At 44.7% G+C, this 17,805-nt stretch overlaps 1 protein-coding gene across 2 annotated transcripts in view; it reads right to left on the bottom strand.

Moving 5' to 3' along the window:
• LOC100859602 (zinc finger SWIM domain-containing protein 6-like) overlaps nucleotides 1-17,564 on the bottom strand; it is a 452,492-nt gene extending 434,928 nt beyond the window's left edge. The window contains exons 1-2 of one of the 2 annotated variants that reach the window (XM_025144611.3): nucleotides 17,189-17,418; nucleotides 17,015-17,064 (exon numbers count right to left, since the gene is read on the bottom strand). In XM_025144611.3, the coding sequence (XP_025000379.1) occupies nucleotides 17,015-17,064; nucleotides 17,189-17,190 (52 nt within the window). In that variant the 5' untranslated portion in view covers nucleotides 17,191-17,418. Of the gene's footprint in view, nucleotides 1-17,014 lie in introns of both variants that reach the window. The other variant, XM_025144610.3, reaches the window with a different exon arrangement.
• Nucleotides 17,565-17,805: the final 241 nt, after the last annotated feature.

Below are 17,805 nucleotides of genomic sequence, written 5' to 3'. Positions count from 1 at the left end.
GACATTGCAAGAGAAGGGGAGGAAAGGGGTTCAGAGGAGCGGCTCCAAGATCCAGGGGAACCACCCCTGAATCCAGTGGAGAGACCCCCAATGAGACTGCAGTCACCAACACCCAGGAGGACAACAAGAAGTCCGGAAATAGTAGGAGGTGAGCAAGACATTGTTACTATTACTGATCGATCTCTGAAAATGAATGAAATTTCAGGTCTGAGAAAAGACTTTTCACGCCAACCAAATGAGCCTATTGTCACCTGGTTACCTTGATGTTGGGACAATGGGGCCAACAGTGTGTGGCTAGATAACAGAGAAGCGCGCCAACTGGGTGGCATTGCTAGGGACTCAGCCATTGACAGAGGTATTAGTACATGCCAGAATGGGTCCTTCACCCTCTGGAAGCGGATGATGATAGCTGTAAAAGAAAGATACCCCTTCAAAGACGATCTGATGCCTGAGAAAAAGAAATGAACTGACATTGAAAAAGGCATCCGTTATTTGAGAGAATACGCTGTGGTGGAAATGTTACATAGCCCCACTTGCATTCCTGACAAGCCAGACCAAGAGCGTGATCCTGAGAACGTCAGGTGTATACCACATATGTGGCGTATATTCACAATGACTGCACCAGAGAGCTATGCCAGTACATTTGCAGCAATGTATGGCAGAGGGGAAAGAAGACTCCTTGTAAATGAACTGATTAATGTGTAGAGTACACTGGTGCACAGTGTACTCTAATGCCCTCGGTTCACCAAAGGACAAAATCAATTTATCTTCATGGGGTGACTGAGGGTTCCCAAGTGCTGACTATGTTGGAGGCCGAAATAAGTCTCAATGGTAAAGACTGGCAAAAGCACCCTAATGTAAGTGGCCCAAGGGCTCCCTGTATACTTGGTATTGATTACCTCAGAAGGGGATATTTTAAGGATCTCAAAGGGGTATCGGTGGGCATTTGGAATAGCCTCTCTAGACACAGACAACATTAAGCAGCTGTCTGTTTTGTCTGGCCTATCAGAAGATCCATCTGTTGTGGGGTTGCTAAGAGTGAAAAAGCAACAGGTACCGACTGCTACAAAAATGTCAAGACATCCACAGGAGTGGGTGTGCTTCCAAGCCGTGCGCCTTCATCAAGTAGGGCTTTCGGTTTCGGAAATTCTCTCACACTTTCTCTCTCTCTCTTTCTCTCAACAACATTTGACAGATACAAGGACCAACAGAGAAGACCCCTAGTTTTTGAATTGATTCTTACACTCCAAAACTATGAGCAAAATCTACCCCCAACTCACGTTTTCATTTCAGCCGTCACAGAGTTAGCAAACAGACTGGGTGAATTACAAGAGCAGGTGTCTCTATTGATTAATCGTGATAAACCTGTAGTAGTATCAGAAACGTTTGACGAAGATCAGGATAAGCAAAGGGGCCGAATGAAAGAACTTATCAAACTAATGAAAATCCAGTTAATTAAAGAGGATGGATCCCCCTCCGCACCTGTACCATCAAAAATCTCAGCTATTGAAGGCAAACGCTTTCCTACTCAAGTGAAAAAGAACAACAGGACTGCATCGCGTGTTGCCTTGTGGCGTTACCTCGGTGACCATGGAGAAGACATGAGGAAGTGGCATGACCAAGATACTCCTGTACTGCGAGCACGGGTTAGAGAATTACAGAACAGACCAACCACCAGTGTAGTTGCTCCAGTTACCACAGGTAATGAATAGAGGGGCCCTGCCCTCAGTCAGGGGAGGGAGAGGGATAACGGAGTTTATTGGACTGTGTGGATCCGATGGCCTGGCACATCAGAACCACAGAAATATAAGGCATTGGTGGATACCGGTGCACAGTGCACTCTAATGCCCTCGAATCATGAAGGGACAGAATCAGTCCATATTTCTGGAGTGACTGGGGGTTCTCAAGAACTGACTGTGTTGGAGGCCAAAATAAGCCTCACTGGTAAAGACTGGCATAAGCATCCTATTGTGACTGGCCCAGGGGCTCCATGCATACTGGGTATTGATTACCTCAGAAGGGGGCATTTCAAGGATCCTAAGGGGTATCGATGGGTCTTTAAAATAGCTGCTGTAGGTACAGACAACATTAAGCAGCTATCTGTTTTGCCTGGCCTGTCAGAAGATCTGTCTGTTGTGGGGCTGCTACAAGTAAAAGAGCAGCAGGTACAGATTGCCATGAAAATGATGCACAGACGGCAGTACCGAACCAACGGGGATTCCTTTCTCCCCATTCATAAGTTGATTCGCCAGCTAGAGAGTCAGGGAGTGATTAGCAAAACCCATTCACCTTTTAACAGCCCCATATGGCCAGTGCATAAAGCCAGTGGAGAATGGAGGCTGACGGTAGACTACTGTGGCCTGAATGAAGTCACACCCCCGCTGAGTGCTGCTGTGCCGGACATGTTAGAACTCCAATATGAATTGGAGTCAAAAGCAGCCAAGTGGAATGCCACCACTGACATCGCTAATGCCTTCTTTTCCATTCCTCTGGCCACAGAGTGCAGGCCACAATTTGCCTTCACCTGGAGGGGCGTTCAGTATACTTGGAACCGTTTGCCCCAGGGGTGGAAACACAGCCCAACCATTTGCCATGGGTTAATCCAAACTGTATTGGAACAGGACAGTGCTCCTGAGCACCTGCAATACACTGATGATATTGTTGTGTGGGACGATAAAGCAGAGGATGTTTTTGAGAAAGGAGAACAAATAATCCAAATTCTTCTGCAAGCTGGTTTTGCTATTAAGCAAAGCCAAGTGAAAGGACCTGCACAGGTGATTCGGTTCCTAGGTATAAAGTGGCAAGATGGGCGTCGTCACATCCCAGCAGATGTGACTGACCAAATCACGGCCATGTCTCCACCCACTAATAAGAAAGAGACACAATCTTTTCTGGGTGTAGTGGGCTTTTGGAGAATGCATGTTCCAAACTATAGCCTCATTATAAACCTCTTGTATCAGGTGACGCGGAAGAAGAATGATTTTACATGAGGTCCTTAACAGCAGCAGGCTTTTGAACAGATCAAACAGGAGATAGCCCGTGCCGTGGCCCTGGGGCAAGTACGGATGGGACAGGATGTAAAGAACATCCTCTACACTGCTGCTGGAGAGAATGGTCCCACGTGGAGTCTGTGGCAAAGAACCACAGGAGAGACCCGAGGCCAACCCCTGGGATTCTGGAGTCGAGCATACAGGGGGTATGAAGACTGCTACACTCCAACTGAGAAGGAAATCTCCGTCGTCCAGGAATCTTAGAGGTGATCATGGACCGGCCTGAAGGTAAGAAGTTTGGAACATCAACAGGAGAGGAGGTATCACATGCTAAAATGGCCCCGCCATACAATGAACTACCGGAAAATGAAAAGAAATATGCCCTGTTCACAGATGGATCGTGTCGTATTGTAGGGAAGTATCACAGATGGAAAGCTGCTGTGTGGAGCCCCACGTGACAAGTTGCAGAGGTCACTGAAGGCAAAGGAGAATCAATCCAATTTGCAGAGGTAAAGGCTATCCAACTGGCCTTAGATGTTGCTGAACAGGAGAGGTGGCCAATACTTTATCTTTATACTGACTCATGGATGGTGGCAAATGCCTTATGGGGTTGGTTACAGCAGTGGGAGCAAAATAACTGGCAGCAGAGGGGTAAACCTGTTTGGGCTGCTGAACTGTGGAAAGGCATTGCTGCGCAAATAAAGGATATGGTTGTAAAGGCGTGCCATGTAGATGCTCATGTGCCCAAGAGTCGGGCTACTGAAGAACAGAAAAATAACCATCAGGTAGATCAGGCTCCCAGAATTGAGGTGGCTCAAATATACTTGGACTGGCAGAACAAGGGTGAATTATTTCTAGCTTGGTGGGCCCATGAAACTTCGGGTCATCAAGGAAGAGATGCAACATGTAAGTGGGCTAGAGACTGAGGGGTGGAATTAACTATGGACGCTATTGCACAAGTTATTCATGACTGTGAAACATGTGCCATAATTAAACAAGCCAAGAGGATGAAACCTCTCTGGGAGGAAGGGCGATTGCAAAAGTATAAATATGGGGAGGCGTGGCCGGTTGATTATATCACCTTGACACAAACTTGCGATAGTAAGCGTTATGTGCTTACCATGGTGGAGGCAACCGATGGGTGGCTTGAAACATATACAGTATCCCATGCTACCACCCAAAACACCACCTTAGTTCATGGGAAACAAGTCCTATGGTGACATGGTACCCCAGAAAGTATTGAATCAGATAATGGGACTCATTTCAAAAATTCCCCCGTAAATACTTGGGCCAAAGATCATGACATAGAATGGATTTACCATATCCGCTATCAAGCACCAGCTTCTGGTAAAATTGAATGATACCATGGGTTGTTAAAAACTGCTGAAAGCAACGGGTGGTGGAACATATAAGCACTGGGAGAAGCATTTGGCAGAAGCCACCTCGTTGGTCAACACTTGAGGATCTATCAGTTGAGATGGTCCTACCCAATTATCATGGTTTTGTAACTTCGCTATTGGTATTCCACATCATAACATCATGGACATGGAGAGAAGAACTACGTATCCCAGAGGACCTCACGGTCAGAGAAGGAAGACACATCATGGAAGATACGTCATCTGGTTGCGCGCGCTCTTTCTTCACTTTCGCTTGCTGCCGGGAGAGGAGTGGGTGTGCTTTCCAAGCCGGGCGCCTTCATCAAGTAAGGCATTCGGTTTCGGAAACTCTCTCACTCTCTCTCTCCCTCTCTATCGCTCTTTGGCTCTCTCCCTCATTTCATTTGGTTTATTATCCTTACTCCCAATTAGATTGTATTATATCGTGTCATCTTGCATCCCAACATCATAGTTAGTAAAATAAGTTCTCCTTCTTAGATCGTTGCCGCTGCTCCGTTTTTTTTCTCGGGAAGCCAGGGGGGAGGGGGGCCCGCAAGCCTACTGCCCCCCTGTCACGGGCACAGATCTATCTAGGTAACTCCGTGACAAATTTTTGGTGGCGAATGCGGGCAACATTCATCTGAAGCTTTAACATTAGTAAGAAAAAAGGATTTCGTTAGGCCAGACTGTGAGACTACAAAGCATTGCTGGTGTTGGTGTGACCTTCATAGATTAGATTATAGCCTGGGCAGTCCGCCAAACTCCAGACACTGTACCAAGTGGTTTCCGTTTGTTTTCTTTTTTCTCCTTCTCTTCACCCCCCCTCACTTTAGCAGTTACCAGCTATGAGGTTGCTCTTTATTGTCAGAGCACTGTATAAGGGATTAAAAGCTATCATGTTCCTCGCCAGTTAACGGTCTATAATTAACCTCTTCATGTCTTGCTGTGGAGTTGTGTTCATATACAACCAAATAAGGGCCCTGAGAGAGGCACCTGCCTGGTGGATTTATGCAGTGCTGTATAATTTGAATTTTGAGACCTTCGAACCGGTTTCCAGGCTTCCCTCTCAATTTGTTGAACGTTTTTCAAATACCGAGTCAGTGCTCATACTTTCGTGCATATTATCAGTATCTTTGAATGTATTCCTCTTCATTCGTGCTAAGTGGAAGAAGTCTCCTCCAAGACCAGAGAATGATGACTGGCAAGGAATATGGAAAGGTTTAGGAAGAATCTTAGAAGCGTGGGGACCCACCATGCCATGGGATTTCACTCCTGAACATCTGTGGGATTCCGAGAAACTGAGCCAGCATTTGAGTCAGGGGCAGTGCGGCTTAGATAGATCAAAGGAGGCACGGCTCATCTGGGGCTTGGCTTGTGCCTACCGCGCCCTGTATAGTACTGTTCTGGAGAGAGAGAGTTTCCGAGCTGAGGTGCAAGCCAAAGGGGGAAATCTCCAAGTCAGACCTGATCAGTCACAGCAGACACCAGTAACAGTGTCAGCAGCCCCTGTAGAAGGCAAGAAATGGAAGCGGGTGTCCTCACGTCTAGAGCGGAAAAAAGAAGAAGAAGAAGAAGAAGTGGAGGAGGAGGTAGGGAAATATCCAGGTGAGGGGACTTCCTCAGAACCAAGAAAAGCAAAAGCAAAAACTAAGAGGCATGAAGAGGACAGCGATGAAGAGGAGATCTCTATTACTGTTCGTCGACCTCTCAAGATGTCTGAGATCCTAAGCTCAAGAAAGGAATTTGAACGACGCCCGAATGAAACTGTTGTCACCTGGTTGCTTCGTTGTTGGGATAGTGGGGCCAGTAGCTTGTCTCTAGAGGGTAATGAAGCCCACCAACTAGGAGACATTGCCAGAGACAAATCCATCGACAGAGCAATTAGTAGATGTTTGGATGGAGCTGCAACCCTCTGGGACCGAATATTAATAGCTGTGAGGGAAAGGTATCCCTACAAAGAACTTCTGCAGCCTGCAATGAAAACGTGGAATACAATTGAGAAAGGTATCCAGTATTTGAGGGAAATAGCCCTGGAGGAAATGTTATATGACTCTAATTTTGCTCCTAATGATCCACGCCAAAACCATGATCCGGAGAGAGTGAGGACAACACCTGACATATGGCAAAAACTTACGAGAGCAGCACCAGACAGATACGCCCCCACACTATTAGCCACATTCCACAGATACGAGGACCAACAGAGAAGACCCCTAGTCTTCGAATTGATTCTTACACTCCAAAACTATGAGCAACATCTACCCCCAACCCACGTTTCCATTTCAGCCGTCTCAGAGTTAGCAAACAGACTGGGTGAAGTACAAGAGCAGATGCCTCTATTGATTAATCGTGATGAACCCGGAGAACCCGTAATAATATCAGAAACGTTTGACGACGATCAAGGTAAGCAAAGAGGCCTAATGATAGAACTGATCAAACTAATGAAAACCCAATTAAATAAAGAAGATGGATCCCCTCCTCACCTGTATCATCAAAAATTTCAGCTATTGAAGGCAAACGCTTTCCTGCTCGAGTGAGAAACAACAACAGGACTGCATCGCGTGTTGCCTTGTGGCGTTATCTCCGTGACCATGGAGAAGACATGAGGAAGTGGCACGATCAAGATACTCCCGAACTGCGAGCACGGGTGAGAGAATTACAGAACAGACCAACCACATCTGTAGTTGCTCCAGTTACCACAGGTAATGAATAGAGGGGCCCTGCCCTCAGTCAGGGAAAGGAGATGGGTAACAGAGTTTATTGGACCGTGTGGATCCAATGGCCTGGCACATCAGAACCACAGAAATATAAGGCATTGGTGGATACTGGTGCACAGTGCACTCTAATGCCCTCGAATCATGAAGGGACAGAATCAGTCCATATTTCTGGAGTGACAGAGGGTTCTCAAGAACTGACTGTGTTGGAGGCCAAAATAAGCCTCACTGGTAAAGAGTGGCAAAAGCACCCTATTGTGACTGGCCCAGGGGCTCCATGCATACTGGGTATTGATTACCTCAGAAGGGGGCATTTCAAGGATCCCAAGGGTATCGATGGGCCTTCGGAATAGCTGCTGTAGATACAGACAACATTAAGCAGCTATCTGTTTTGCCTGGCCTGTCAGAAGATCCGTCTGCTGTGGGGTTGCTGCAAGTAAAAGAGCAGCAGGTACAATTGCCACAAAAGCAGTGCATAGACGGCAGTACCGAACCAACAGGGATTCCTTGCTCCCCATTCATAAGTTGATTCGTCAACTAGAAAGTCAAGGAGTGATCAGCAGAACCCATTCACCTTTTAACAGCCCCATATGGCCAGTGCGTAAAGCCAGTGGAGAATGGAGGCTGACGGTAGACTACTGTGGCCTGAATGAAGTCACACCCCCGCTGAGTGCTGCTGTGCCGGACATGCTAGAACTCCAATATGAATTGGAGTCAAAGGCTGCCAAGTGGAATGCCACCACTGACATTGCTAATGCTTTATTTTCCATTCCATTGGCCACGGAATGTAGGCCACAGTTCGCTTTCACCTGGAGGGGCATTCAGTATATTTGAAACCGTTTGCCCCAGAGGTGGAAACACAGCCCAACCATTTGCCATGGGTTAATCCAAACTGTATTGGAACAGGGCAGTGCTCCTGAGCATCTGCAATACATTGATGATATTGTTGTGTGGGGCGATACAGCAGAAGATGTTTTTAAGGAGGAGAAAAATTTGGCACCATCTACATACTGTAGGGGGAGATAAGGTTCCTGCAGTACATGTAAAGAGCTTGTTGGGAAAAGGGGTTTGATCCTTTTCAGCCTCTGGAAAGGGCAAACCTCTTCATGGAACTGTTTTTACTCAGGGACCTGGGCCCATTTGGTGAGTGATGCAGAAAAATGGTGATGTTCTGTTTACCTCAAGGGAACTTGATGTCGGGGTAGTACAGTCAGTTATTCCATGTGTGCATGTGTTTCTGTGTGTGTAATGCATGTTAATTATTGTTTGTTAGTTATATATAAAGCATGATGTAGTGATTTGTAATAAGGGTGCAATGTTATGGCTTTATGGTTTTTTTGTTATCAGTATTCCACATCATAACATCATGTAGTGCACTGGGAATTTAAGTGTTAATCCTCTAGTTGCGTGGACAGTTGATATTTCTGGGTACCTGGTTCTCAGAAGAGAACAACAACTACATCTCCCAGAAGGCTCACTGTTCTGTTTCCATTTTCCATTTAGAGGAAATGATAAAACTACTTGTGAGTCACAAGACTGACCCTTTTCTTTTACTGCTCGTTTCCGTGGTGTGCTCCCTAGCAGTCTTGCGTTCAACATTAGAGCAAGGCATTTGGTTTTGGACACACACACTCTCATTTATTTGGTTTATTAGCTTCAATCCCAATTAACTTGTATTTCTGCTATTAAAATTAGTAAATTAACTATCCTCCTCAGATCATTGCTGCTGTTTGTTTGTTTTTTTTCCTTTCCCTCTTTGTTCCCTTTCCCTCCCCCCCTCTCCTTTTTCCCTTTTTTGGACCAGTGGGCCTGCTGTACCCCTGTCACAGACACAGATATATCTAGAGATAACTCCGTGACACTGGACTTGATATTTTAATCCCAAGACTGTAGTCAGTTTGCAGTGTTTCAGTTTAAAATCTAGACCAGTGGAGGTAATATGACTCATCCTGCATGTACAGCATCAGCAGTACTGCCAATTGTTCTAGTTGTTATTGCCCATAACCAGGGAAACTCGGTCTAGTACCAGATCTGGAGGTTGGTGGCCCTGCCTGAGGCAGTGGGGTTGGAACTTGATTACCCTTGAGGTCCCTTCCAACCCAAGCCGTTTTATGATTCTATAACACAGTACTTCTGAATAAAAGCATTCCAAGTTTCCTGTTTAGCTAATTCCTTTATACTATTGATTTTTCCCTGTTCTTGAACTTTCAATCAGTGGACTCCAAATTGTCTTGAAGCAGAAGTCATGCTTAATGTGATCACTAAAGCCAGCTTTGTAAATATGAAAGCAACTGTTTTACTAAGACTACTTTTCAATCTCCTAAAGCAGCGCACTGTATTACACAAATAAGAGAAGGAAAATAAATGCTTCATTGAGGCAACTGCTGCGGTGCAAATAATCAATTGCTTACTGTAAGGTTCTTCACACACCTTTGCTAACTATCTCAGGTTTTCCAGAAGTCTTAAGGAAGATTATCTGTAGACATTTTTTGCTAACAAATTCTTAACACAGACATTTTATCTACCATTATTTCAGTCAAAACTACAGGTAAATGGCAAAAGTGTCTAGTAAGCACATGAAACCTACATGCATATATTTTATACTTTCCATAAATACACTAGCAGTCCAATCATTAATCAGTGAACAGTGATTGATGCTCTATGAACCTTAGGCTGGTCAAAATATCACATCTCAATGTAGAAATTAAATTAACAGAATTCATCAACTACTCTTAACAAGGGTAAGCTATAAGCTGATTTGACAGTCATAGCAGCAGCACAAACTAACACACAACTAAACAAACAGGTAAGCAGAGGGAAAATGCCACCAGTATTTAACAAGAAAGTCAAATTTGAAGCATAAGGAAACAAATCCAAAAAAACCAATGCTAGTAAAAACCTTGAACCAAAACCCTTACTTTTAATTTTAAAAATACACTAATACATGCAAACTGGATCCTCTACCATATTACAGACTAAATTTTACTCATTTTATAGAACAATGTATTCAATTTTAAGTGCCTCAATAGTAAAATGTTATTTCATTACTCAACATAAGTTAAATACTGTAGTGAACTACACAATTTGTGCATACTTCCCACACTATGGTTGCATTAGTGCCAGCTGTCAGTAATGAGTTAGAAGTTGAACTTAGAACCATAGAATCATTAATGTAGGAAAAGATCTCCAAGAACATTTAGTCCAACCGTCCACCTACCACCAATATTTCCCCACTAAACCATGTCCCTTAGCACACCTAAACATTTCTTGAACACCTCCAGGGATGGTGACTCAGCCACCTCCCTGGGCAACCCATTGCAGCACCTAACCACTTTGAGACAATAAATTTTTCCTAACATCCAACCTGAACGTCAAGGAGGGGAGTCAACTCTTTGAAAGGGTAGATAACAGCAGGACAAGAGGAAATGGTCTTAAGTTGAAGGAGGGAAGATTTAGGTTGGATGTCAGGGGGAAGTTCTTTACTATGAGAGTGGTAAGGTGCTGGAACAGGCTGCCCAGAGAAGTTATGGATGCCCCGTCCCTGGAGGTGTTCAAGGCCAGGTTGGATGGGGCCCTAGGTAGCCTGGTCTAGTCTTAAACGGGGAGGTTGGTCATCCTGCCTGTGGCAGAGGGGTTGGAAATTCATGATCCTTGAGGTCCCTTCCAACTCGGGCCATTCTGTGATTCTGTGAACATCCTCTGGAGCAACTTAAGGCCATTCCCTCTAGTCCTGTCGCAAGTTACCTGGAAGAGGCGGCCAACCCCAACTTTGCCACAACCTCCTTTCAGGTAGTTGTGGAGAGCTATAAGGTCTCCCCTGAGCCGCCTCTTCTCCAGAAGAAACAACCCCAGTTCCCTCAGCTGCTCCTCATAAGATTTGTGCTCCAGACCCCTCACCAGCTTCATTGCTCTTCTCTGGACACTCCACAGCCTCAGTGTCTTCCTTGTAGTGAGGGGCCCAAAACTGAACATAGTACTCAAGGTGAGGCCTCACCAGGGCTGAGTACAGAGGTATAATTACTTCCCTGCTCCTGCTGGCAACACTGTTTCTGATACAAGCCAGAATGTCATTAGCCTTCATCGCGACCTGGGCACACTGCTAGCTCACATTTAGCTGAGCATCCACCAACACCCCAAGGTCCATTTCTTCCACACAGTCTTCCAGCCACTCTGCCCCAAGCCTGTAGCGTTGCCTGGGGTTGTTGTGGCCAAAGTGCAGGATCTGGCATTTGGTCTTGTTGAACTTCATCCCATTCGCCTCAGTCCAGCAATCCAGTCTACCTAGATCCCTCAGTAGGGCCTTCCTGCCCCCAGGCAGATTGACACTTCATCCCAACTTGGTGTCATCTGCACACATACTGAGGGTGCACTCAACGCCCTCATCCAGGTCACCAATAAAGATACTGAACAGGATAGACCCCAGTACTGACCCCTGGGGAACACCACTTGTGACCATTCGCCAGCTGGATTTAACTCCATTCAGCACCACCCTCTGGGCCCACTCCTCCCACCAGTTCTTTACCCAGCAAAGAGTATACCTGTCCAAGCCTCAGACTGCCAGCTTCTCCAGGAGAATACTGTGGGAGACAGTGTTGAAGGCTTTGCTGAAGTCTAGGTAGACTACACCAACAATCTTAACCTCATCCACCAGGTGGGTCACTCAATCATAGAAGGAGACCAGGTTGGTCAAACAGGACCTGCCTTGTGAACCCGTGATGGCTGTCTTATCCCCCAGATGTCCCACACATGCCATGTGATCTCGCTCAAGATGATCTGAGCAAAACTTGAAACTTGATGTGTGTATAAAGTGTCTCATTTCTTAGAAATCATACAGCTATGCAACATTTTATTTTCCCTGCCTTTAAAATGATCATTTGAATGCAATTAACTTTTGGCCAAATAAAATAGACAATAAAGAGTCAAAAGGAAGAAAATTTTACCGAAGTAGGCATTATATCATTTTACCCCCAATATTTTTCAGTCCCATAACGTATTGGAGGTTAGACACCAATTAGCAATGAAAAATTACTTATGTGAACAGGCAGATTGTTAAATAAAGCAGGACAAAAGGTAAGTAACCTAAATTCTTAGTACATCAATGCAGTTATTGAGCTTCTAACTTATTGGATCAGTTAGCTCTACTAGTATGATTTTAAATTTACTGACAGGCTTTGCTTGCATCCTTCCAATTAAATCTGGTCTCAGCTATTGCCCATACATTTCCAAAGCAAAAATTCCCAGATATTTCAAGACTGTCAAGCATACTCATGTGCAACAAGGAGTAGAAGGGGAGAAAAAACGGAAAAGATTAAGGTCGTCTCTCCTTTTTAAGGCATGTGATGGTACACATAACAATTAACTTAAAATATATACATGATTAAAGATGCCCCTCTTTCACACTGTTTTTTCATTTTTCAGAAAGTTTTAATGAAGTGTAAGTAAAAAGCCTACACTGGGAGATACTTCAATCTACGCTGAATCGTGTCAAATCGGAAATCATCTTCTGTAGTGCCACTAAGTTCATACAGCATTGCCTGTTTATCATTTCTGACTTAACCACTAAGAAATGCTCTTCACTTTACTTACTATTAGGAGGCTACATGCCTCCTGTCTGTTTACAGAATTAAGTCAGAAAAAGCTATTTTAAAGACAGAGACTTACATGACAGGTTTTCTACACATCCTGGTCTTTAACAGTAGGGACAGAGGCAATGAAGACTGGATGCATATGGCTGTCTCCCTTTCACAAGCCAGCACAGTAATGCATTGCAAGGGTGTCACATAGTTCATGGCAATTGCTACACAGGATGACAGACAACACAAACCAGCGCAGAGCACCAGCCAACATCACTAGTGATCCAGGTCACAGAAGGTTGTGAAGCCACACTGACAGCTGCATACATATCCAGCTGAGAAAAGCATTTTACATAGGTAGTTTTAGATAGTGAATGAAAAGAAAAAAAAAAAAAAAAAGGAAGTTAGGGAGAACAAGTGTAGTTATTGTATATAGTTCTCAACTATTCACATGCTGTTAAACTGACTGCATTCCAGGCAATCAGAACTCATGTAGAATTTGTACTCTTGCTGCAAATGAAAGCTTTTTAAATTTCAGATAAGTTCTTATCACAGACAAGAATATTTAAAAGTTAGGATAGCTTTTGTCACTTAAAATAGTTTGGTTCTTTCTTCCCTCCCTCCTTTTCTTTTTCAAGATGCAGTAAATTCTCCTAACCTAATCCCCAAAGAAAACCAGCTAAAGAAAAGAAGTTAAGGGGCATCAGCTGTATTCCTACACTACCATAGCTTTGTGGCAATATTTTGCTACATCACTACAGAACTCCAGGATATGCCTTTACATAACTAGATTACTAAGACAGCAGGTGACATTAAAATGAAACCCACACAGATCTTACAGCACACCACTCAACATATTTTAACCTTCATTAGTAAAACCACTATATGTATTAATATACTAATTAGAAGTGGGCTTTTAGTTGTTCTAATTTGAAGAAAAACAAACTTCAGAATATTACATAAGGGTTCCATTTTACCAGATTTAAAAAAAAAAACAAATGCTATGGTAAAATACAGAAACTAGCTATTGGTTTTTAATGAAAATCAATTTGTCCAACATTGATATAGTTTCAGCCTACTCTCACACAAAAATTTTGTTTTTAATCTCTGAAAGTACAGAGAGAAAGCATCAGTTGCTGACATGACAACTAGCTCAAATTCAAGAATTGCCATATACCAAAACATCTGATTGTATGCTGAGATGGAATAGCTTCCTTAAATTGAAAGAAAACTTTGAAAATGAAAATCGATTTCTTGGAAGCGAGGAAAGTCTTGAATTTAAAGGAAAAAAATGAAACGAGAAACATGGAAACTGACCTAAAATAAATAATGACAAATTTTATTAGGTCAATTCAATATAAAGCTTATCTACAAAAAAAAAAAAAAAGAAAAAAAAAAAAGAAAAAGAAAAAGATTTTCCATTATAACTTTTAAAGAGAAAATGATTTGTTTTAAAAGAAAACTAAGTTCTAGAGCTGTCTTATTACAGATTTATTATACTATAACTACATGGAAAGACCATGCAAAATTTATTTTCACATCTTGGAATGTTTGCTTTTTTATGAAATCCAGAATCCAGATTTGTTTTTTTGGGTTTTTTTGTTTTTTGTTTAGTCTTTAAAAATAAGAATGAATTGACTTAAATTTTCCACATTTAGTAATCTGGTCTTGAAATAAAGTTTTTTTCTGCCTTTATTTTGTCACATAATTTAGTATTATTTGCATTAAATATTTTAAGAAAACTAAATCCATGTGTCCTACATGTTTCATTAAATAGATATATATTGCATGCATCAGCAAAGATCATAATGTCTGCTAAGAGGTACATTTCAATCTATAGCACCACAACACCTGTGCCAGCTTTGCTAGTAAAATACCCAGTGTGGTTTTATCAACAAAATGGTCTTTCACATTATACTGATGGCATTCAAACAAGAAAAATGATTAACTAGAACCATCATCCTCTAAGAAGATATGAAAGTTGCTGATTACAATATATGCAGGTGGCATTCAGCCAGAATTAGAGAGCAGTTAGCAACAGTCTAATAAAGCTTTCTCTTCCTGCTGAAAAAAAAAATGGCTTCTCCTAGCTTTGAAAGCAACCAACTTGTAGTTCATATTTCAGAAATAAAAGGAGGTGATAATTATCTTTAATAATAGGCGACAAAAGCACCTCTGAGTCAGAAGATAAATACCATTAAAATAGAACTAGAAAAAAACAGCAAAAAAAGTTACTTATGAATCAAAACACATCCAGGGAGTTAGAGTTTACTTTGCACTTGAGAAATGTTACTTTGTTCTTCTAAAAAAATTTATTGCATCCCGATGATCATATTTCACTGAGGGGCTTTAGAAAACCAAATCTATAGCTCAATGCTAATGACACTTCAGCTAAACCCTCCTCCCCATGGAATGTAGCTTTCCAGCTTGCAATATTAACATTACATTCTATAGCTGTGGTAAATACCAGTCAGTTAATGAATTCTTTACATTTTTTCCTACCCTTGGAAGTTTCTTCCCCCCAACTCAACAGTCACACACCTAAGAGGCATGACTACTGTGATTATAAAATTTTATGCTACAGCAGAAAGGACTGTAACACTAAGTTTGATGCTAGTCGAATCTTTAAGCCAATTTATCTGGAGAAAAATCATTCAAAATTAAGTGATGCTAATTATTACACTAAGACAGCATTCAGCTTTTAACAGTTAGTGGACAGCCTCACTGCTTGATTATTAAGAACATTTCTTAATTTCTGTTTTTGCCAGTTCAGAGGAACCACAGATGTGCCTCAGGCCTTTGGAAAGGGAAAGAAATCCAAAAGACGAAACTTATAATTAATTTGTTAAAAAAAAAAAAAAAGATTGTCTCGGAGCTGAAATCTCCCTAGGCTGAAGAGAGAATGGCAGCAAGCCTAAGAACAGCAACGGAGCTTCCCTTCAGAAAATAAATGGCCATCCAGAGGTGCACGTTTATAGGCCGCGAGCAGACAGGGCTCAGCACAAACAAAAGGCTGCTCGGGACGGCACCGGGGCGGCCCTGCCTACCACCATTTTGTCAACCGCTCTACCATGGGTGGAGAAAAAAAAAAAAAATGTTAAGCAGCTTCTTTTGCCTGTCTTCCCCTTTCACAGGGGTGGGGTGGGGACAATAGAAAAAGACGCAAATAAATATGAAAATAAGAACAGCGTTCGGTCGCCGACTTCTCTGCTGGGCATCGCCAGTCACAAAGCAGATCCCTCCGTCGAAGTTTGATCTCTCCCTTAGAATGGGGATACAGTCTCCCATATCCGTCCCTCAACCCTTCCCCCCCCCCCCCCCATAGCACACAGGAAGAAAGCACCCACCTCCGGGGCTATTTAAGCGGAGACAGAGGAATTAATCGACGGCACTCGCCGGCGGGTAAGCAGCGGCAGACAGAGAAAAGAGGGAGTATTGTTCTTACAAAACGAAGAGCAGCCCTCACTCCCACCGTAGTCATAAAGCACCACTTCCCAAAGCAAGTATCTTCACGTCAGTCCCCCCCGGCCCCTAAATGTTTATCCAGAGCATAGCCGTCCCCCCTCCCATCCCCCCCCCCCAGCCACTGTGTATTTCACCTCCTCCCTTCTGGCTCGCCGTTATCCTAGAAATGCCTTTGTTCGCAGCTCCCCGCTCGCTATCCGCTCCCCCCTCCTCCCTCGCACCACAGATCCGCTCTTGGGATCTCACATTCAGTTTTATTTATTTATTTTGGAGCACGGAACAGATCCCCATCCCTGCGTGGCGCCTTCTGCTGATTCATTTCTAACCAGCGGCCCTGAGGAGGTGGGGGAGGTGCGGTGGAGGTGCTGCTCCTTCCTACTATGATCCGGGGTGCAGCGATGACCCGGGGGGTGAGCCCTGGAAGGGGACAGAGACAAATGGGATTTACACGGCCTGGATTACCGGGAGCCAGTACGACATAACACGAGAGTTAACGGGCCCGGTCTCTCGCAGGCTCGTTGCCTGCCGGGTGTGAAAGGCGGCGCCAGACGTGAGAAGGGGCCGCCGATGAGGCAGAGCAGCGGGTAGTGGACGTGTCAAGGAGAGAGGTGAAGAAGTTAGATATTCCAGAGGCAAAAGGAAGGAGACTAACAGAGAAAGTTATACGGTCCGAATGACAGGGTGGAAACGGAGAAGGTTGCGCCAACCCTAGCGCTCGGGACAGGGAACAGCTCCCCGGGGATGGGGCCGCCAAAAGAGCCTTGGCGAGGAGGCAACTCCTATCAACACAGGTGTGTGACACGCAGGTGCGTGACTTGCAGCACGATCGGCAGTACCCTTTGCCTAGGTAACCGAGACGACGGCCCGGCTCCAGAGTGAAGCCCTGGCCGGTGACTCACCGACTTGCAGAACATTATCGACGCAGCCGCCATCGAGCAGAGCCATGCCCCTGCGGAAAGGCAGGCGGTTCTCATCAGCGACAGCGTCTACGGCCCCACCGGACGCGGTGTTGCCGGCTGCGCTCCCAGGGGCGGTAAAACCCTCGGCGCCGGTGTCGAAGGAGGAGTACATACATATCTCCCTTTCACTGCGAGGGAAGGACCAGTAGACAATCCTGCGCTGGACCGGCTCCGGAATCCGCTCGAACTGCTCCTCCACCCGCTGAAAAGGCCACTTCTCTGCCACCTTACGAGCCGCAATATCTAGCAAGGACTCGGGGCTTTGCGTCTTGCCGAGCGGCAACAGCACCAGGGAGGCGGCGGTGGCAGCAGCAGCGGCGGCGGCAGCTGCTGCTGCTGATGACGGTCCGGCACAGAACGTTCCGCTCCCAGGCCCGGTATCGCCCGCCTGCTGGCCTAGCCTACACCCCGAACCGTAACCGGGTCTACAGCAGAGACGCTTTGCATAAGGAGGAAGCTGACCGCGCTCCGCCATGATCGCGCCGCTTCTAAGCGGGCAGCGGAAGTAGCTGCAGCCTATAAACAACACCAGGAAGAGCCAGGAGCCTGGCACAGCCCTTCCTCCCCTCCCCCCCCCACCTACAGCAAGAAGAGGAGAGTAACAGTTTACTCTTCCACCTACCACCTAGTAGAATGAGGATCATAGGACAATTCAGGTTGGAAGGGACCTTTAAGATCATACAGTTCCAACCCCCCTGCTATAGGTAAGGACATCTCCTACTAGACCAGGT

Source organism: Gallus gallus, chromosome W (genome assembly GCF_016699485.2).
Source record: "Gallus gallus isolate bGalGal1 chromosome W, bGalGal1.mat.broiler.GRCg7b, whole genome shotgun sequence".
NCBI classification, from domain to species: Eukaryota; Metazoa; Chordata; class Aves; order Galliformes; family Phasianidae; genus Gallus; species Gallus gallus.
This window is presented reverse-complemented; position numbering and strand designations above follow the sequence as displayed.